Here is a 23,116-nt window from a genome sequence, read left to right on the forward strand (position 1 = left end):
TACCGAATACCGGTATTGAAATTTTGGTCCAGTATTGCAATCCCTACCTGCAATGTATTTTTCACAAACGCATCCGCTTTATGTTGTCCCTTTTATTTAATGTCATTCTACCAAATCTGTCTGAAATGTCATTTTTCTAAACTTCACATTCATTCCTACATTTCAGCAATAAATTAAATAACAGTTGGGGATTTTTTAAAGTACAACTTTAGCCTTCTACTGACTTAATCTTGAAAGCTAATCATACATCTTAGCCCTCATTTTAAATCTTAAATTCCTCATTTAGAAAAGAAAGCAGTCCCAAATGGCCCGTTCATAAATAACTTGCATGACCGGGTTAGTAGTGAAAAGGTTAGGAGCTTCTCAATTGAAAAAAAATCTTTTCAGGAAATTTCTTCTAATACTCAGTATAAAGCCAAATGAATAACATTGTTTGAAATAATACAATTAATACTAGAAGGGAAACTTATATAACAATGTTACATATATAATATTATACTTTTATACTGTATGAAAATTTCAACATAAAAGCTTCAAGGTATTAAAAAACAAAGCAGTATATTTTCTTTAATATTAAAATATGTAAAAACTATTCTGATGTAAGATAAATAAAATTCTAGACACCAAACTCAAAACATTATAATGAAATAATATATAGAGTTCTGTACAATGATATACAATAAAGTTTTCTATTAACGAAAAACCATGCAATAAAAAACATTTTAAATGATTTAAAAACTGCAACTCTACCAATAGAACTTTGATATTTAATCTTTTTAAATCAGTTCAAATGAAATTAGATGCTTATTGACCCAATATAAAAAGCTTTTGGCATAAAAATGTTTTTATTCAGATATGTATTTTAATTCTTTTGTTTGTTTTAAAATATTAATAAGTTTTTTATAATCTTCAGATGTAAATGAAGGAAAGCGGCTGATTTTAAAAATATGCTGGTATGTCTGTATCAGTTCATTTATCCAATTCTCTCTATCTTCTGAACCAACAAATTCTTGAATTGACATAGAAAAACAGCCCCATCTATTCTTTCGTATTAAAGAGTCGAAAAAAATTATTCCATTATAAGAAAATATCATCTCTTTCTTTTGATGAGTTGTTGAACTTTGAATAATTAATTGAACAATTGGACTACTATGTTTCAATAAAGCTAATCGATTTAAAAAGCTTCCATTTATACATTTTTGTATGACATAAATTTTACAATGATCAGTGCTATTTTTCCAGAATTGTTGAGAAATATTTTCGAAGGTTTGATTTCTACCATATTCTTGTAAGAAATGAGCCATTCTTTCTATAATTAAGTAGAAATCCTCATTTGTAAGAACATCCCTGGTTTTATTGGCAATTTTTAGAAAATCTTCTATTATAGGAAACTGCAAAAAATTCAGCAGAATAATTCCTGGATAGTTAAGAATTAATTCATTGAACATTTCACTATTCACATAGCGAGAAAGGAGAGGAATCATTTTATAATTGAATGCCAGGGGCATTTCAAGAATATATTTAAGTTTTCGGTAAGCAATTGTACATATTTGATCTTCAGTCATTTTCTTCAAAAAATGTTCAGTCCAAACTGCATTGTTATTTGTCACAGATATATTGAAAGCAAAGCATAAAGTATCTCTGTTACCAATGTACTGGATCTCATCCATTAAAACATTCATGTTATGTTTTATATATGATATCCAAAATTTCAATTCAAAACATTCCATGACATGAATATCGTATAGAAGATTTTGGCGTTCTATCAAATCCCATAATTGAAATATATAATTTTCAAGACAGTACATACATGCTATTCTGAAACAATTTATCAAATTTTTTTCATGACAGATAATATTTTTAGCAGTAGCAATGCAATCAATAACACCTTTTGGATTCCAACAAAGTAGACTAGATAATACTGAACTATTGATAGTCAGAAAACAATGATCTTGAATCCATTGTTCAATACCCTTGCCAACAAACACACTGAAATTTTCAACTCTTTGTTGAGTAGAGACAGTTAAAGGCAGAGTAAGTATATTTTTATTTACTTTGATCTCCATTTTCACCCGCTTATGTTGATCAAACCTACCCCTACCTGAACTAGACTTTCTGATTCTTTCTATAACATCTTCATGATACCAAACTGAAGCAGCTACAACAATAGCAGCTTTATCCACAAGGGTAATCTGTGCAACAGATTCCATTCAGCAAAAATTGGGTCTGTCAAAATAAAAGAGGGAATTGCAACTACTATTTTACAAACAATTTTGTGAACTTGCATGCAATATGCATTAATGAATATTCTGGATATCAAATTCACACATTATATTACTATTTATTCATTATGCATTCAAATGGTACAATCTTTCATTTAGTTTCCCATTTGGCTATTTTAAGATAATTATTTTTTAAAAAACCATGGTTAAGAATTTCTAATCATAAATTTGTACATTTAAAAACCCAAAGACAATAATTCTTAATTTATTCTTCTTGATTAAAAAACATTGTAAAGATTATGGATAAAAAAAAATTGTATAGTTTCAAAAAAAAAAAAATACAACGATGAAATCATTGTAACACCACATAAGATTATCTACTTCCCAGTACCTATTAAGATAATGATATAAGATTAAACTTTCTAATTTCATCACATCTAAATTTATTGGAATTTAAATATGAGCACCACCCTTTGAAGTACTTAATTGATTGAACATCACATAGAATATTCAGTAATGAATAATGGGTATTAGCATCTTATAGTGAATCTAAAGTTTACTTGGTGATTTTCAGATTACGTGAAATTCCATTATACTTAATGCATTGAACTTGAGATATCTCAGTTGCTTAGTGATAAAATCTGCAAGATTGCTGTATGTCAGAAATATTGAATAAAGTTAAGCTATTAGCACACTAGGGAATTTACTGAAGAAGATCCAGAGTAAGCAATTTTTCATACAATAGGACCTTAAGTGCAAGAGGTAGAGATACCAATCGTCAACGTGCACTTTCACAGATTTTTTTATTTTCAGTTTTGAAGTGAGTTTGCATATTTTTCTGTTGCATTTCAAATAAGGTCTTCTATTGATAAGTAATTTTTAAAGTGTAGGTATTTGTATAACCTTAAGAATTTTGAATTGAATTATATTTTCATTTTATAGAAAAAAAGCTATAATGTAATCAGCAAATTTTCTTGTTTAGATGAAAAATATTATGAAAACTTGAAGATTTCATGTTGTCAATAAGTTTTACATACTATACGATGAAAAAGAATATGATAAATTCTTACATAAAGAAATACTGATGTTTTATTTGCAGTTAATGCACGATTTAAAGAAAACTGATTATTATAAAACAACCAAGAGAATAAATTTTTGTTTCTGAAAAGACTTTTTTTTTTTACAACATATTTTAATTCCATCTCTTAAAATTACATTTCATGCTATGTCACCATTTGTTTTTAAACCACTGTGTGCTGGGCTGTTTTATTAAATAAATTAAGTAGACAACCATCTAAAGGTCTCATAGTTTCTTTATTATTATTATTTTTTTTTTTTTTTTGTAGTATTTCCAAAGTAATTCGCTTTAATTTAAATTACAGGGGCAGAATACTCAAATTTATTCAAATTAAAATAAAGTATTGCTTAAATTTCAGAAGGGCATTCTAACAATATTTTTAATCAATTGCTATTTTATATATTTTATTACACTTAAAATATTACCTTATAATTTAGACTGAATTTAAAATGTTATCACTCAAAATTTTGTATAAAAAATTATATTTTTGATTGTTTCATACCCAAAATATTTAAATCAAATGCCTAGAAAATAGCTCATAATTAAAAGTTTTGTTACTTTAGTATGTGAAAATTTCCTATGAAAAACTTTAGTTTTCTAAATTATGCAAAAAAGTACTCAAGTCTTGCATTGCCTTAATGTATATAGAAAGTTTAATTTGGCTCTCACTGTGGGATTCCCATATTGTTCTTACTTCAGTTTTTTAAAAAAATGATTTTCAAACATGCAGTGATTTAGCATTTAGATTTAATTTGTCAGTTTTTGCTCAAATAATGTTCAAAAAGAATACTTCCCCCTTCTTTGATGAATAATTGAATTACATTTTGAGAATTTTAAATGTTTATTTGTCATTAGAAATATATATAATTTTTATCTTCAAATACTTCTGTGTAGTTTGAGAAAATATATAAAAAATCCTGGAATAATTTTATATTATGTTTTTCTTTTTGTTAGTGTGTGTGTTTTTTTCTTTTTTTGCATATTTAAAATTGTTTTCAGTTGCAAAATTGAAGAATTCAAGCAAATAAATTTTCACAAAAAAAACAAAAAATTATTTGTACAAAAAATTATTAAAATTTAATAAGTTAATGACGATATGAATTAACATACATGAATATTAAAAATTTTATCACAAAGGCACATATCAAATAAAATTTAAGTAAATTTTATTACCTAAAGATTTGTTTCGATTTTTTTTTAAATATAAATAAAATAGGGTATTTGTGAGTCCATATAATATATTTATAATTTGGGATCCATTACAGATCAGAATTTAAAAAGAGGGTGACTTTTTAATTTTTAGCAGCAGAAATCATGTCAACTAGGACAAAAATTGCTGGTTCATGTAATTGGAGTTAATATTTCGGCAAGCATTTTCTAACGTGCCTGAAAATGCCCTTCCCTGCATCTATTTCAGTGGCAAACTTCCATTTCGGCCCGGCAAAACATGAGCTTCCCCGTGATAGCATTTGGTAATGTGCCAAGTATGCTAACAGCTTTACAAATTAGAAAAAGATAAAATTGCTTACAATTAAAACTTCGATTGATATCTGCTTTAATATGCTCCTTACATTTGTTACCAATATCGAAATTCAAAGAAACAACAAACCTTTAACATGGTAGTGTTTACATTGTCAACAATTTTGATTTTTGGATTTGACGAAGTGTAGAGGATTAGTAAATTAGATTTCAAGTAATTATAAATAGAGAATAGTTAATAAAAAGCACTAATATATAGATGTTACAAATCTATGAAAGTCATAACTATGTTTTTAGGGAATGATTAGAAACATCTGCTTGATACTTCCATTTTTTTTAACTTTATATAAATCTAGTACAATTGGCATTTAAGAGCCAGTGTAAACTTTCGGGAGAAATATAGCATTGTATATATTCCATACAAATAAAAAATAACTCCTGACTGCATTTAAAAAAATTCCTACATTCATCGGATTTTCCGTTGAAAAAATATGTAAACAACTGATTTTGAGAACATAAAAATTCACCTTAGGCGATCTACAAGAATGTCCACATATTACCAGTTTGTTTTTATTTTTTATCGCCAAATCAGCTAGAGTTGTGTTGAGGGGCTTTATTCACTATGCCGCTGCTTAATATCAAGTATTTTTTTTTTCAATTGTTAATTGTTAAATGGAAGGAAAATTTGAATTTGCGAATGTTTCAATGAATTTGTGTTTCTTCTATCGGTGTATGACTCTGCGTTTTAATGTGCAGATTGTAAACGCTCGATACATAAAATAAACATTTCTTATTTTAGGATATTACGACCAACGATTTAAAGTATTTTAAAGAAATTAAAATAAAAACACAAACTACGTCAAATCCAAGTAACGGCGAGCATCTCACTCGTTCTATTTATTTTTACAATATAAATCTCGTTGCCAGATGCAACAGCAGAAAAATAGTTTCATTTAACACAAAAATAATATATAAAATATTTTTGATGCAATTACTTCAAAAACAAACATGAACAATTATAGCAATTAAACAAATACAAAACATTAATAATTATTTATAATATTTAGTTACGTGTGAACCACAATAACTTGCGATGATGAGTTGCGTTACTCACAACCTGTTCCTACATCACTCCCTTGCCAGTAACTAAGTTACGTTAATTAGAAAAAAAATTGAAAATGACATTTCAATTTAATATGAATAGAATGCACTAGAACAACATTTTATGCATCGTCTGTAAAACGCACAGGTCGTTTTATTTTTCTTCCACAACGTGTTTGTGTGGTTAAAGCAGGCAGTTTCTCGTCCTTTATTGAATCACTTAATGCATTCTTATGTTGCATCCTTTCAGTTGAGCCACTTCTTTTGGGTTCACAAGATGCAGGACTGTTAACAGTTGATGGCAATGGAGCATCAGAAGTGTCAAAATGTGTTAACTTATAGGCTGGTTTAATTCGATCAATAGAAATATTTACATGTTCACCTTTGATTAATAACGTGAAAAATTTTTGCGTTCGTTGTAATACTAAAAATGGTCCTTCATATGGCGGTTCTAAGGGTTTTTTTACGCGATCAATCCTAAGAAATACGTGAGTAGCTGTATTTAAATCTTGTGGGACAAAAATGTGTTGTTTGCATTTTTGCTTGGGTATTCTTGGTTTTACTAACTGCATCTGTTTTCGCAGATTATCAACAAAAGAATCTGTAATGGACACAGTTTTCGAATCTTCAAAAAACTCACCAGGTAATTTGATAGATTTACCAAATACCATTTCGGCTATTGTAAAACTACAATCGTCTCGAAGAGAAGCTCGTAAACCCATGAGAACCGTAGGCAACGACTCAGTCCATCGAATACAGTTGTGGCATCTAATGGCTGCTTTTAGCGTGCGATGTAGGCGTTCTATCTTTCCATTGCTTTGGGGATGATAAGACGTCGTATGCCGTAATTTTACACCACAAATGATTGCTAATTTTCTGAATAATTCTGAAGTAAACTGAGTTCCTCGATCCGTAACCACGAGAGAAGGTACTCCAAATCGTGTTATCCAGCATTCGTAAAAAGCTTGTGCAACAACTTCAGCAGTGATCTGTCGTAAAGGAACCACTTCCATCCAAGATGTGTGTCTATCGATGCATGTCAAACAATAGATGTATCCATCCGATGGAGAATACGGCCCAATCAAATCAATATGAATTACACTAAAACGATCATCTGGCGGTTTAAAAGTTCCAAATTCGGATTTTGTATGCCGCGAAATTTTATTTTTTTGGCAATGGAGACATGCTCGTGTCCAGTTACGAACTTCCTGTTTCAGTGAAGACCAAATGAATCGTGATGACATTTCTTTAACTGTTGTACGAATTCCAGGGTGAGATAAACAATGGATTTGTTGAAACATCCGCATACGGAAAGGCTTTGGAATAAAAGGTCTAACCTTTGATGTAGATGTGTCGCACCATAAAGATTTTCCGGATGGAAGTTGACACTGCTTAAATTTCAAGGATTTACTGTAAAGTCGCAGTTGTTTCAGTTCGTCATCATCAGTTTGGGCTTCAGCAATTTGATCATAGTCTATAGTTGGCAGGTTAACATTAGCAATTCTCGATAATGTATCTGCGACAATATTTTCCTGACCCTTTACATGACATATATTTGTGGTAAATTGAGAAATATACTGTAAATGTCTCAACTGTCTTGGCGACGCTTTGTCGTTCTTTTGCTTAAAAGCAAAAACTAAAGGTTTATGATCAGTGAAGATTTGGAAATCTCTACCTTCCAAATAATGCTTAAAATGTTTTACGGACAAATAAATAGCCAAAAGTTCACGATCGTAAGTCGAATAATTGGTTTGTGCCTCATTTAACTTTTTTGAAAAAAATGCGATAGGTTTCAACCCATCAGGTTCGTGTTGTTGCAAAACTGCTCCTATAGCCAAATCCGATGCGTCTGTGTGAAGAGACAGAGGATAATCGGAATTTGGATATGTCAACATTGCAACTTCTGCTATATCCATTTTGCATTTTTCAAATAATTTTACAGTTGCCTCACTCCAAGGCACTTTTCTCTGATCTTTCTTTTTGGCACCTTTTAAAAATTCATGAAGAGGGGCTTGAGTTGCCGCAGCATTTTTTATGTATGGACGATAGAAGTTTAGCATACCTAAAAATGTACGCAATTTTTGAAGGGTGTTTGGCAATGGATACTCTAATATGGCCTTTACTTTTTCAGGCAGAGGCCTTGATCCTTTAGCCGAAATTTTATAGCCCAAAAATTCTAGTGAATCAACTCCGAAAACTGATTTGCTGACATTTATGCGAAGCCCGTAATCATTTAAGCGTTGAAAAACTATTTTGAGATGTGAAAGATGTTCTTCTGGACTAGAAGAGGCAATCAATACATCATCTAAATAAGGAAACACAAAGTCTAAATTTCGAAATACTTCGTGAATAAATCTTTGGAATGTTGCCGGAGCATTCCGCAAACCAAAACTCATTCTGTTAAATTCGTAAAGTCCAAACGGAGTAATAATAGCTGTTTTTTTCTTGTCCTCCTCTGCAACAGGAATATGAAAATAGGCCTTAAAAAGATCAATTTTAGAAAATATGACTTTGTTTGGCAAAATGTGCTGAAAATCTTCGAGTCTAGGAATTGGATATCTATCTGGGAGTGTTTGGTCATTCAACCTTCTGTAATCCCCGCATGGTCGGAAAGATCCATCTTTCTTCGAGACCATATGCAGTGGACTGGCCCACTCTGATTTAGATGGACGAATAATATTATTGTCCAGCATAAACTTAAATTCCTGTTTGGCAGTTTCTAATTTCTTCGGATCTAATCGTCTTGCCTTAGAGTACACTGGTGGTCCCCTAGTTTCTATGTGGTGTTTTATAGTATGCTTTACATCAGAAATAAAAAAATTAGGTTTTGTAATAGATGGGTACAAATACAATAAATCTGAATATTTACAGGCACTGTACATTGTATTTACACTGACGTTTAAGGCAGGTGCAACTTTACCTTCAGTAGAGAGGTTAGTTATTCCATCAATTAATGTTTTATTCTTAACGTCAACTAACAAATGGAAACGATTTAGGAAATCTGCTCCTAAAATTGGCTGTTTGATATTTGCTATGACAAAAGGCCATTGGAATTCACGACGTAATCCCAAATCAAGGGTTAAAACTTTCGTTCCATATGTTTCAATTTCAGTTCCATTTGCAGCATATAATTTATAATCACTAGTTGAAATTTGTTTTGCGGTATTGGGAAAAATGCTAACATCAGCTCCACTGTCCACAAGAAAACGCAAACCCGTTGTTTTGTCAAAGACAAATAGACGGTATTTACGGCAATCTTGATTTACTTCCGCAGCAGAACTCGCCGTTAAGTCTGCTGCTGATGCTAGTTTTCCGAATTTGCATTTTTCCACTCGCAAGGTTTCTTGCATTTATCGGGATGACACTTTGCTCCAAATTTATAATGATAAAAACAGTACTTACCAGCAGGATTAAATCGTTTACGAGACGCGCTGCGCCCCCGATTGTTTTGATTAGCAGCTCTGCTCCTTGAACGACTGCGTTCAAGTTGTAAGCGGTTGATTTTACGCTCTAAAGAAACAATTTGTGAACGTAAACTATTTATTTCACTATCCTGCTGTATATCACCTCTAGATGTAGCATATATTTCCCGATTCGGATGCATTTCTACAATACGGTCAGCCATTTCGGCAAGTTTCTGGATATCTTCATTGCTGACGATTAGGATATTTCGGATGGAATCCGGCATTTTTTGAAGAAATAGAGTTTTCAACACATTATCCGAAATCCCATCTGTCGCCAAACTACGCATTTTTTGAAGTAGTTGAGTTGGCCGTAAATCGCCTAACTCCATTTCTGACACGAGACGCTGAATACGTCTATTTTCGCTTTCTTTAAAGGTATTCAGCAATCTCTCCTTCGCAGCGGTATATTTATTTTCATTAGCATCAGTGACTATATCCCATAAATTTTCAACAAATCTTGGTTCCATCTGCGCAATTAAATAATGAAATTTTGTTTCCTCCGATTTAATACCACTAATGGAAAATTGCGCCTCCACTTGGTAAAACCAAATTTCTGGCTTTTCTGTCCAAAATGGAGGTATTTTTATACTAACCTTGGCTACTTCACCATTAGCTGCAGTTTCCGTTGCACTTAGTTTCGGTTCGTGTTTTTCGCTGGTCGCCATTGCAGTTCTGTTTCCGGGTCACCACTTTATCGGTGTATGACTCTGCGTTTTAATGTGCAGATTGTAAACGCTCGATACATAAAATAAACATTTCTTATTTTAGGATATTACGACCAACGATTTAAAGTATTTTAAAGAAATTAAAATAAAAACACAAACTACGTCAAATCCAAGTAACGGCGAGCATCTCACTCGTTCTATTTATTTTTACAATATAAATCTCGTTGCCAGATGCAACAGCAGAAAAATAGTTTCATTTAACACAAAAATAATATATAAAATATTTTTGATGCAATTACTTCAAAAACAAACATGAACAATTATAGCAATTAAACAAATACAAAACATTAATAATTATTTATAATATTTAGTTACGTGTGAACCACAATAACTTGCGATGATGAGTTGCGTTACTCACAACCTGTTCCTACACTTCCGTTCCTTTTGCCTTCAATCTTTGGTGTTCGACCGATTGTTTTCCAGTGTTATTAATAGTTTCCCTCTTTAAGGCGACATACTACTTGAAAAATCGTCACATTATCGAATTTTTTTATCGGCTCATATGATAAATTGAGTCTTTCTAAATGTGCCTGCAAAATTTTAGAGCTATAGATTTATTTTTCATTAAGTTACTGAAGAATTTTTTATGCATGACAGGAGAGTAAACAATGTTGCCACGCCCAGTTTTCAGATTCACACACCTGTAAAAGAGGATGAAACACTAGAAATCGACTCTTTGTATGTCAACCTTTTTGAGTCCAATCATAGGCTATTTTTTTCCGTCTGTTTCGTGGGTTGTGATTGGTTAGAGAATTACGTGTTATTTACATTAGAGATGGAAAATAAAGAAACTGACACTTTCATTTTCATTTTGGGGCATTTTGATTTTCCCGTCTCCAGTCATGGAAGGGGACTGGCGTAGCGAGAGCAAATGCTCAAGTAATTTTTTTATGAGCAGTAAAGGTGCTCGACCGTCAATCAAATGTGTAGGATTTAAAGATGATGTTGATTATTCCCCAAGGGGATCTAACTTCTCATACAGCCTGTGGTGATGTTCATGTAGAGTGTAGTGTAAAGCATTTCATCGCTATTAGAAAAATAAACTCTTTATTACACTAACAACTATCGGAACATCGCTGCTTAGCGCACGTATACACAGAACGGGGATTCCCCGGGAGAAGTATATACATAGATTGTATTAGGGAAAGTAGATAGGTAGCGCTTTAGAATGACATGATTAAAGATGGCGCTACGATCACTACATGAGTATCCCCCTAGTGAACAAGGAGAACGACAAATGTAATAATACAAGATAATTATACGCGCATAAAAATAAAACATCACATAATACAATAAGTATAATATAGGATAATGGTTTCAATGGTAAATAGAAATTGAAGTAAATAGATGCAATAATATATGAAATACATAAAATTACAGTTACAATATATATATATGCATAACAGTTTATATCTCAGTAATTAATCTCGTTGGAAAATGGACATGACGTCCACTACGAGTGGTAGTTGGTTTTGTCGGTAATTGCTCATTTTTAGAAGAAAGTTCACCTTGAGTTTTATGAATAGTTGCAGGTATAGAAGGTAACGAGTCATTAGATCCTGTCAACACATATGCAGGTTTGACACGGTCTATGGAAACTGTGACATTTTTATTATTAACTTTTAATACAAAAGTTTTATCTTTCCTGCTGATTACAAGGTGTGGACCAGTGTAAGGAGGTGAAAGAGGAGGTTTAACACTGTCCACTCTCAAAAATACATGAGAGCAAGTACTTAAGGATGGATGAATATAAATAGGTTTAACCGAGTGTCTAGACGTAGAGATAGGATTTATAGATTGCATTAGTGCTTTGAATTTTGATACATAAGTATCTGTTGGTACTGATAGATCTACTTTTGAGGTTAAAATGTCAGAAGGCAATCTGAGGGTTGTACCAAAGACTAATTCAGCACATGTGGCATTAATGTCCGGTTTAATTGCAGATCGAATTCCGAGTAAAACTATGGGAATAGTTTCAGTCCAGTTTGGTTGACAATGGGCTATAATAGAACTCTTAAGATCCCTGTGGAAACGTTCTACAAGTCCATTGGATTGGGGATGGTAGGACGTTGTGCGGATTCGATTTGTGCCCAAAATATTATTCAAATGTCTAAATAGATGTGAATCAAAATTTTTACCTTGATCTGTAGTTATAGTTACTGGACAACCGAAACGAGATATCCAATTATGAATTAGGGCTTTACATGTTGTTTCAGCAGTTATATCTGAAGTAGGAATAGCTTCCGGCCATCTGGTAAATCGGTCAACTATTGTCATACAATATTTATAACCATCAGATAGTGGGAGTGGTCCTATGAAATCAATGTTTATATGGGCAAATCGAGCATCTGGCAAAGCGAAAGTGCCTATAGGAGATTTTGTATGTTTTTGAATTTTAGAACGTTGGCAATTATGACAAGATTGAACAGAATTTTTAATAAATGAATTCATGTTTGGCCAAAAATAACGTTTAGTAATCAGCTTTCTTGTTACTCGAATGCCAGGATGAGAAAGATTGTGAATATTTTCAAAAACTATTGAACGAAAAGAATTTGGAATGTACGGACGAGGTGAATTAGTAGATAAGTCACAATACAAGGTTACATCCTCTAAGGGAAAATATTGCTTTTCTATTTTGCAATTTGAAGACTTCAGATATTCTTTAAGTTCAGAATCATTTAACTGTGCAAGTGAAATGTCATTAAAATTTAAATTTTTCTTTGAAATTGAATTGATTTCAATGCGAGACAATGCATCTGCAACAATGTTTTCTGTACCCTTGACATAACGAATGTCGGTAGAAAACTGGGATATGAAGTCTAAATGTCTCAGTTGACGAGGTGAGCATTTATCCGGCTTTTGCTTAAAGGCTTCAGTAAGGGGTCTTTGATCAGTATAGATTGAAAATTCCCTACCTTCAAGCATGTGTCGAAATTTTTTTATGGAAGCATAAATAGCAAGAAGTTCTCTGTCGTATGTTGACCAATTAGTTTGACTTTTAGAAAGTTTCATTGAGAAGAATGCAATAGGTTCCCAAATTCCATTTGAAAGTTGATTTAAAGAGCTTCCGATAGCAAATAAAGATGCATCAGTCCACAGACTTAAAGGAGCTCCAGGAATCGGATGTTTGAGTAGGGTAGCTTCGGCAAGAGCTTTCTTAGCATTAGAAAATGCCTTATCAGCTTCCTCAGACCATTGCAGAGTAGTTTCAGATTTTTTTGCTGGCCGTGGTGATTTCTTTTTGTTAGTATGGCCTTCAAGAAACTTAATCAAAGGTGATAATATGTGAGCTGCCTTGGGAAGAAATCTGCGGTAAAAATTAAACATACCCAAAAATCTACGAAGTTGAGTAAGGGTAGTGGGTCGTGGGAATTCTTGAATTGCACTAACTCGATCAGGAATTGGAGAAATACCTTCTTTGGAAACTTTAAATCCTAAAAAATCTAGGGTAGGAACACCAAATGTACACTTAGAAGATTTAATTGTAAGTCCATAATGGTCTAATTTTGAAAAGAGAGCTCTGAGATGTTGTCTATGCTCTTCGATTGATTTTGAAGCAATTAATAAATCGTCAATAAAAGCATACACACCATCTAAATCTCTAGTAACTTCATCAATAAATCTCTGAAAGGTACTTGATGCATTGCACAAACCAAATTGCATCCGAGTGCTCTCGAAGAGTCCGAACGGAGTACAAATAGCTGTTTTATGAACGTCCTCGGGAGCAATCGGAATTTGATGAAAAGCTTTTACTAAATCAATATGAGAAAAAATTGTGGTTCCATGTAGTTCGCTAGTAAAATCCAAAACACTGGGAATCGGATATTTGTCCTTTTTGGTCTGAGCATTAAGAGCTCTAAAATCACCAACAGGACGCCAATCGTCACTTCCCTTTTTCGGAACCATATGTAGAGGAGAGGCATAATTGCTGTTGGATGGCCGCATATGGCCTAAATCCAACATATGCTGAAATTCCATTTTAGCGATTTTTAAGCGATCGGGTGCTAGCCTACGAGGTTTTGCATAAACAGGAGAACCAAAAGTTTCAATATGATGCATAACAGAATGTTTTACAGTTTGGTTTGCACATGGAGCTTTAACAATATTAGGAAAATCATTCAATAACTTTGAAAAATCATCATTACAAAATACAGATTTTACAGAATGAACATCAGTATTATTAAGAATAGCATGAGCATTTATATGTGTATACATATCATTTAAACAACGATTTCTTAAATTAGGTTGCAAATTAAAATGATGTAAAAAATCTGCACCAATAATTGCAGTTTTAATATCACAAACATAAAAAGGATAAACAAATTGTTTTCTTAAACCTAAATCTAAAGATAATAACTTTTGTTTATAAACATTTATGATGGAACCATTTGCTGCAAAGAATTTTTGAATCGGAGTACACAGTTTATCATTTCTAGTCGCAGGAATCAAACTACAATCACTGCCAGTGTCAACAAGAAAATTTACATTTGATTTTCTATCGCGAACAAAAAGGCGACGAGAACTACTGGGCGAGGCGTATGTCGCCGCTACTCCTTGCCGTTGTGATTTGGCTGATAATTGCAAGGCGGAATGCATTTTTGTGCTTTGGAGTCGTACTTCCGATGATACCAACAGATATCATCATTACTGGCAGGGCTTTTCCGTCGAAAACGAGGTTGGCGATTCCGTGAATGACTTCTGGAATGGCGACGCATCTGTGCAATTTCTTTACGCAACATTTTAATTTCTGATAACAGTTCAGAATCAGCTGTAGCAGTTGCATTTGAAACAGCACTTACCTGGTTTGGTGTTATATCCAGTATTTTGTCGGCTATTTCAGAGGCTTTTTGAGGTGTCAAAGGTTGTATTGAGGCAAGAATCGATTGCACATTAGATGGTAGTTGCTGAAGAAATAATTCCAGTAAAAGAGAATCAGCAATATTGTGACTTTCGGCACGTCTTTGCATAATTCTTAACAGCTCGGACGGCTTTCTATCATGCAACTGCTCTCCAGCCAATAACTTACGAATTTCCTGAGATTTTGATTCTCCGCATCGGGAAATTATCTCAGATTTAAGTTGGCTGTAAGGGTCAGTTGCATCTGGCGAAAGAATGATATCGCGCACAGTTATCGCGATTTCTGGAGGCAAGGTGCTCACGCAGTAGTTGAATTTAGTGCGAGAAGCTGTAATTGGCTTTGGAATAGCCAATTCAAATGTTGACTCCACCATCGTAAACCAGAGGGAAGGGTCGGACGGAATGAAGTTAGGCATCTTCACCGCTGAGATTTCCTCCATCATGAAGTGCGCTTTCGTTTCAAAACGAAACTTAGTAAGATAATATTAATCCAATTAAATCAAAAGAGATGCGTGATTTCTTATCCGGGTCACCATTTGTGGTGATGTTCATGTAGAGTGTAGTGTAAAGCATTTCATCGCTATTAGAAAAATAAACTCTTTATTACACTAACAACTATCGGAACATCGCTGCTTAGCGCACGTATACACAGAACGGGGATTCCCCGGGAGAAGTATATACATAGATTGTATTAGGGAAAGTAGATAGGTAGCGCTTTAGAATGACATGATTAAAGATGGCGCTACGATCACTACAAGCCACACAATGCCATCGGGAACGAGCAGCAAGCCAAGGAATGTTGTATCTCCCAGGGCAAGTAGCTATTCTAACCACAAAGAAAACACCCAACAGAATTCCACTAAAATCATTTCAACCAAATATGCAAAGGAAGTAGAAACATGGATGAAAAAACACAGCTTTAGTAATAATACCAGCGACAGTCCCCCAACTTTGAAATAGACCTAGCTGAACCTGAAATCAAAGAAATGGATATTGACAACCCATCTCAAGTAAATCACAAGAAAAATGCTACCAACACTGAAAACTTCCAACCAGTAAATCCGAAAAAAGCTGCTAAAATTAGGAAAACTGAAGAAAAACCTGAAATCATGGACACTTCAAATTGGTATGAAATCCTGAGCCAAAACCAAGAAAGTCAAGAAATAACCAACAATAGACCTGCTACTATCAACCTAAAATTAACAAGTAACTACAGCATCAGACTTCAAGAAATCCACAGGAAATCCCCCCCCCTCCCAGACGGAAAATAAACTGATTAGAAATATGATTGCAGTCCAACCAGCTAATGAAGAAGAGAGAACTAAGATCATCGAACTATTAACAGAGAAAAAAGAAGAATTCGTACTATCCAAAAATTATGAAGACGGGCCAATAAAAGTAATATTGAAAGGACTTCCCATAGACACAGAAAAGGAAGAAATCGCTAAAGAACTAGAAGAAAGAAACTACAGAATAATAAGAATATCCCAACTTAGAAACTACAAGCTGAAAACCCTGTACCCAATTTTCCTACTCGAGATCAAGAAGTATAGAAGCGCACTCAACATATATAAAGAAAAAACCCTCCTCCATCTAAAAATCCCAATAGAAAGCTACAGAAGAAAAGCAACTGCAACAATCTGCTACAACTGCGCAAGATTTCATCATTCAGCCAGGAACTGTAGATTAGCACCCAAGTGTATTAAATGCGGTGGTACACACCCAAAAAGCTTTCTGCAGCTCCAACCAGGAGCTGCAGAAAAAATTCAAGATCCAGTTTGTGTAAACTGCAAAGAAACAGGTTATACAGCAGCATTGAAAGGTTGCATTAAATTCCCCAAGCTAACAACAATAAATGGAAGACCCTCCTATGCAGAGATAACAAGAAAACATCAAAGAAATCAAGATCCTCAACCCGTCCCCCCACTTCGAAAACAGAATACGGAATCTACCTTGACTGCTAATGAAGAATTCTCCTCCATCCTAGAAACCCTGGAAATCCTAAAAGAACTAAGAGAAGTATTTAAAGAATTCCCTAAATTAATAGAAGCAGCCAAGCTATCAAAGAAAACAGATAACAAAGAAGAGAAAAAGTTGATAATCCTCAACGCTCTGATCGGCTAAGTTACACCAAAAGTAAAGTCATCCCACTGCAATAACCCAGCACCCTGATTGATCACCTACGAACAATAGTATATCCCTCAGATAGTATCTTTTATATAAGAAAAAATTATATATTTATAATTTTATTAAAAAGGATTTTAATGCATAAGCTGTAACCTCAAGGAAGAGCTTTATCTCATTTAAGAGGACCAATGATTCTGTTTAAAACTATACCAATATAGAATGGTTAAGGCTTTCTACAAGAAATTCACTTCAAAATATTATTTGTTTAAAATTTGCTCAGAGCATTATCTGGATATTTGAAAAGGCCAGGTTAGTTCATTAATGAAATTTATAATACAAATCTTTTTGCACATATATATATATTGATTATTTATAAACTGAACATAAATATAGAAAATTTATATCAATATAGAATATTTGTTTCAAGACAACTTAGATCATCAGCCAATTTAACTACAAACAAGAAATGACTTGAAAGGAAACTTACAGTTTTTTAAAAATTAGTCACTAAAAGAAAGAATTCTACAGAAAATTAGTCACTGGAAGAAAGAACAAGCTATCTACATAGAATACTATGAATTATTATAGTACAAACTCTTCATTTGAGCTGATAAAAAAATTAATTTTATTAATCTACATATAGGAAATAATAAAAGAAACAAAAAGAAAGTGCAAAGTTTATTTCTATTCTGATTTAAAACTACAAGCAGTATTCTACACAAATCATAATTATTGTGATGTTATTTTCAAATATATATACAAGTAGTAATTTTCTTTTATGGATAATATGCAATTTCTTTTTTGATAATTGTTCAAATAATTATTTAGCAAGATAACTCATAAAAGCATTATTTTTAATACAACTGACATATTTCAGTAATTTTCCTAATAATAAAAAATTATTATATAAAAATATTAAAAATAAATATAATATTCAGAAATAATTTCTTCTATCAGAAAATCATTGCTAAGAAAATTCTCAATATACCGAGGAAAAAAATAAACACTAAATATATGAATGCACTGTCAACAGAATTTTATAAAAAAAATCTTTAAAAAAAAAATTCAGTTTAATTATAATTATCTCCGGTAGTGCACACACTAACTTCATTATGAAGCAAAATTGAAGAGTAATAAATCTGTTAAACAGTGCAGGATGTTTATGTAAATTTTAGTTAATTCTTTTAATGATTGGTAAGAAAGAGGAACTATTATTTCTATTTTCTACAGGCCAATATTTATTTCATGAGCATTTTGAATATTTAGAAGTTACATCAATTGTTTTCTCTTTTTGTTCACTAAATTTTTTTCTATTCTAATAATTTTAAAAAAATTATTAAAAACAAAATTTTAATATTTCTTTTTGTTAGAGTTAATTAAAATTATTTATTGATTGTAAATTCAAACTAAAATTAGATGAACATTAATTGCAATAAAATATATAAAAGCATGAGTGTTGGTCAAAAGGAAGTTAAGATAATTAGAGTGAATTATTCGTAAAAAAAGTCCATACATTAAGTAACTTTTTTAAACAGGCATAAATTTAAAGGGAATTTTTTTAATTACTACTTAATAAATAAAAAGGGGAATTAATTATTACTTAATAAATAATTGTAATTGTTTTCTTAAAACCTTTTTGAAAGCTAGGAATACTGTAGCATTCATAACTTATTCTGAACTCTTTGTTGTTTATATTCACTAAAAGATTTCTAAAATTGTTATAGAGAATATGAAAATAATTTTAAAAAATGCCTGTTATGGCATTAAAGGTTCGAAAGTATGAGGGAAAAAACATTTTCATTTCTCATCTCAAACTTATATAGGTAAACAGTAATTTGATTATACAAATTCCCCTCTTTATTTTAACGAAACACAATCTAGAAATAGACTCTTTGTATGTCTACCTTTTTGAGTCCAATCATAGGCTATTTTTCTCCGTCTGTTTTGTGGATTGTGATTGGTTAGAGAATTGCGTGTTACATTACATTATTTATATTAGAGATGCAAAATAAAGAGGGGAATTTGTATTATCAAATTACTGTTTACCTATATAAGTTTGAGATGGGACAAGAAAATATTTTTTCCCTCATACTTTCGAGCCTGTAATGCCGTAACAGGCATTTTTTTTTAAATTATTTTCATATTCTCTATAACAATTTTAGAAATCTTTTAGTGAATATAAACAACAAAGAGTTCAGAATAAGTTATGAATGTTACAGTATTCCTAGCTTTCAAAAAGGTTTTAAGAAAACAATTACAATTATTTATTAAGTAATAATTAATACTGTGCAGTAATTTAAAAAAATTCCCATTAAATTTATGCCTGTTTTAAAAAGTTATTTAATTAATAGATTTTTTTTTACGAATAATTCATACTAATTATCTTAACTTCCTTTTGAACAACAATCATGCTTTTATGAATTTAATATTTTATTTCAATTAATGTTCATCTACTTTTAGTGTTGAATTTAGATATTCATTAATAATAGTTTAATTTACAATCAATCAATAATTTTAATTAATGCTAACAAAAAGAAATATTGAATTTTTGTTTTTAATAATTTTTAAAGGATTTTTAATTTTAAAATTATTAAAACAGAAAAAAAATCAGTGAACAAAAAGAGGAAATAATTGCTGTAACTTCTAACTATTCTAACTAAAATAAATATTGGTCAGTAGAAAATAGAAATAGTAGTTCCTGTTTCATACCAATCATTAAAAGAATTAACTAAAATTTACATAAACATCCTGCACTGTTTAACGGATTTATTACTCTTCAATTCTTCATAATGAAGTTAGTGTGTGCACTGTAGGATATAATTATAACTAAATTGAATTTTTTTTAAAAGGACCTTTTTTCATAATATTCAGTTGACAGTGCATTCATATATTGAGTGTTTATTTTTTTCCTCAGTATTTTGAAAATTTTCTTAACAATGATTTTCTGATAGAAGAAATTATTTCTGAATATTATATTTATTTTTAATATTTTTATATAATAATATTTTATTACTAGCCACCTTTGGCTACCAGCCGGCTCGCCAATTTTAATGTTCGGTAAAATTTTAATAATTAAATATTTTATGCAAATCCTATTTTAATAGCTTCTCCATCAAAATATTTTAAAGCTTCAAATTTTGGTTGTCATATAATTCACTCATAATATTTTAAAGGCCTTCAGTCTTAACGTAATATGTATCTCTCTAATTTTCTGTTAACTCCCGTAGAATTTATGCTTTAAATTAAAGTGGAAAGGACTAATCTGCAATTAATATAATAATATTTTTTATTGAAACAAAGCATTTTTTTATAATATGATTACTGAAAACAGAGTCACTGAGCGTTCAAACTTTATGGACACTACAGAATATGTTTATTAATTTATGTAATATCTCAAGAATTTGTCAACAAAATTTTCTCAGATTCATCTTGAGCAGATCGATTCATTAACAATGTTTGATTTTAAATGCATCAAACACTAAGAAAATAAAACGAATCGTTTAAAATAATCGGTTGAAAACAGGTTTAAAAAAGCTACTTAAAAAACGATGTACTTAAATCTATAAGCATATATAAAAAATATATAACTAACATAAATACAATTACAAAAGCATACAATTAACCTAAAAATAATTTAAATCAAGTCCTCGTCCGTTGTCAACAATCAGAACACAATGCGCATGCGTGAATTTTCAAAGCCAGTTACGGTAAAACAAATGCACGCATTTTTCTACGCCAGTTGGGGTAGCGCTATAAGGATTAGAAATTTTTAATTTCCTTTATTCTGTTTTATTTTAATTCAAAATGAATGAATCTGAAAGATCGATTAATTAACAATGTTTAATTTTAAATGCATCAAATATTAATTAAATAAACAGAATCGTTTGAAATAATCGGCCGAAAAATGTTAACCCTAGCCTCATTAGAGTGGGGAAAAAAGAAAACTGAAGCCTTACTCATTTGGCGGTGGGGAAAATGTAGATTTTTTTGCCGGGAAAGTTAGTTTTTAATTAATAATTGAAATTCTAATTATAAATTCAAAAAAAAAAAGGACCCCAGGTGCACATTTCCTACCTCTAAGATACTACATTTGGTAGCTATAGATCAAACGGTCTGGCCTGTAGAGCGCCAACCCACACACACACACATTGAGCTTTATATAAGTATAGATTATGAAAGTTACTGAAATATGTCAGTTGTATTAAAAATAATGCTTTTATAAGTTATCTTGCTAAATAATCATTTGAACAATTATCAAAAAAGAAATCACATACTATCCATAAAAGGAAATTACTACATGTATATATATATATTTGAAAATAATATCACAATAGTTATGATTTGTGTAGAATACTGCTTCCAGTATTAAATCAGAATAGAAGTAAACTTTGCGCTTTCCTTTTGTTTCTTTTATTATTTCCTATATCTATCTATATTAATAAAATTAATTTTTTTATCAGCTCAAATTAAGAGTTTGTACTATAATTCATAGTATTCTATATAGATATCATGTTCTTTCTTCTAGTGACTAATTTTCTGTAGACTTCCTTCTTTTAGTGACTAATTTTTAAAATACTGTAAAATTCATTTCAAGTCATTTCTTGTTTGTAGTTAAATTGGCTAATGATCTTGAAGTGTTTTGAGTAATTATTTAAGTAAGTAATTCCATAATCAGAAGGTAAACCCCATAACGTTTTATTCACCGCTCACTTTGTTCGCCTTCGTTTCATCTGTTGCCAGATGAAACTCACATAAAAATGATTGCTCTCTCACACTGGGGTTGCCAGATGCTACAGAATATCCCTCCAGTGACAGAGGATAATACGATGGAACGATACAATATATACATTACAATTACATGAGCATGTATGAAAAATAAGAAAATATTACAAATAAAAGTTGATGACTTACATTGCAAATAATTAAATGATGAAAATCACAGTTATTGAAAACAAGATATAAATTGCTATATTTTTTTTATAAATGCATATATAATCAAGGTATTTGATAATACTAATAGGTGATACTAATTTGATAGGTGATAATACTAATGTCTTCTTTGACAGCAGTGCAGATTCCTAAAAGAACTATAGGTTTGATAATACTAATAAGTGATATATGTTGATAGCTTTCGATGAGAAATGAACGCGTCTGCCCGATCTAGTTGTCACAGTTTTATCTGGTGCAGTTGGATCGTCAGACTGTTGTTTGTCCGACCGAAAATTTGCTCGAGAGACAGTCTTTTCTGCATGAAGAATTGGGGTTTTTCTCTTCTCAAGTAGGAATCAAACGTGCCGGCTTGACACGATCTATAGAGACGGTTGATGTCCTACCATTCAATTCGATGGTAAAATTTTTCTGAGTCCATTTTAATACTTTGTGAGGACCTGTGTAGGGCTGGCACAAAGTCACAAGCAGTCAATTCTTAAAAATACATGCGTGCAAGTTTTTAAATATGGATTTACATAAAACTTTGTTTTACCATGTGTAGATCTCGCTACAGGATTCAATTCACACATCGTATTTCGAAGGCGATCGACAAAGATGTCGTCACAAGGTGGAATGATAGATGTTTCTATCATATCACTGGAACGTTGTAGAGTTGTTCCGTATACCAGTTCAGCACAGAAGCTTTAATGTCTTCTTTGACAGCAGTGCAGATTCCCAAAAGAACTATACGTAGAATTTCAGTCCATTGAGCGCTTTCATGGGCTTTTATTGATGATTTTAAATGACGATGGAAACTCTCCACAATGCCATTTGCGATCGGATGGTATGCTGTCGTGTGGATTCGATTAGTGCCTACCATTTCTGAAAACTCGCGATATAAAGATGACCGCATCTTCGAGACTTGATGTGTAGTTATTATTGACGGACATCTGAATCGAGATATTCAAGTATAAAAAATGGCTCGACAAATGGTTTTGGTTTGCATGTCTGCAATTGGAATAGCTTCAGGCCATCTTGAGAATCTATCGATCATTGTTAACAAAGAGATACAACCATTGGATGGAGGTAAAGGACCAACAATGTCGCTATACATTTGTTGAAAACGAGAATCGG

The 23,116-nt window shown here is 31.8% G+C and overlaps 1 protein-coding gene across 2 annotated transcripts; it reads right to left on the reverse strand.

Moving 5' to 3' along the window:
* Positions 1-725: 725 nt before the first annotated feature.
* Positions 726-5,358, reverse strand: LOC129984350 (uncharacterized). Of its 2 annotated transcripts, none has more exons than XM_056094217.1 (2): positions 5,307-5,358; positions 726-2,226 (listed from the first exon to the last, which is right to left on the reverse strand). In XM_056094217.1, the coding sequence occupies exon 2, from the start codon at positions 2,208-2,210 to the stop codon at positions 846-848; it is 1,365 nt and encodes a 454-aa protein (XP_055950192.1). In that variant the 5' UTR covers positions 2,211-2,226; positions 5,307-5,358; the 3' UTR covers positions 726-845. The 2 variants fall into 2 exon arrangements, with proteins under 2 accessions (XP_055950192.1, XP_055950193.1); XM_056094218.1 differs by lacking the exon at positions 5,307-5,358 and adding an exon at positions 4,910-5,299.
* Between the last annotated feature and the right edge of the window lie 17,758 nt (positions 5,359-23,116).

This window comes from Argiope bruennichi, chromosome 9 (assembly GCF_947563725.1).
Source record: "Argiope bruennichi chromosome 9, qqArgBrue1.1, whole genome shotgun sequence".
Lineage (NCBI taxonomy): Eukaryota > Metazoa > Arthropoda > Arachnida > Araneae > Araneidae > Argiope > Argiope bruennichi.

Bases quoted from the DNA above. Each gene is read 5' to 3' on its own strand.
- LOC129984350 (XM_056094217.1), bottom strand. From the start codon at position 2,210: ATGGAATCTGTTGCACAGATTACCCTTGTGGATAAAGCTGCTATTGTT.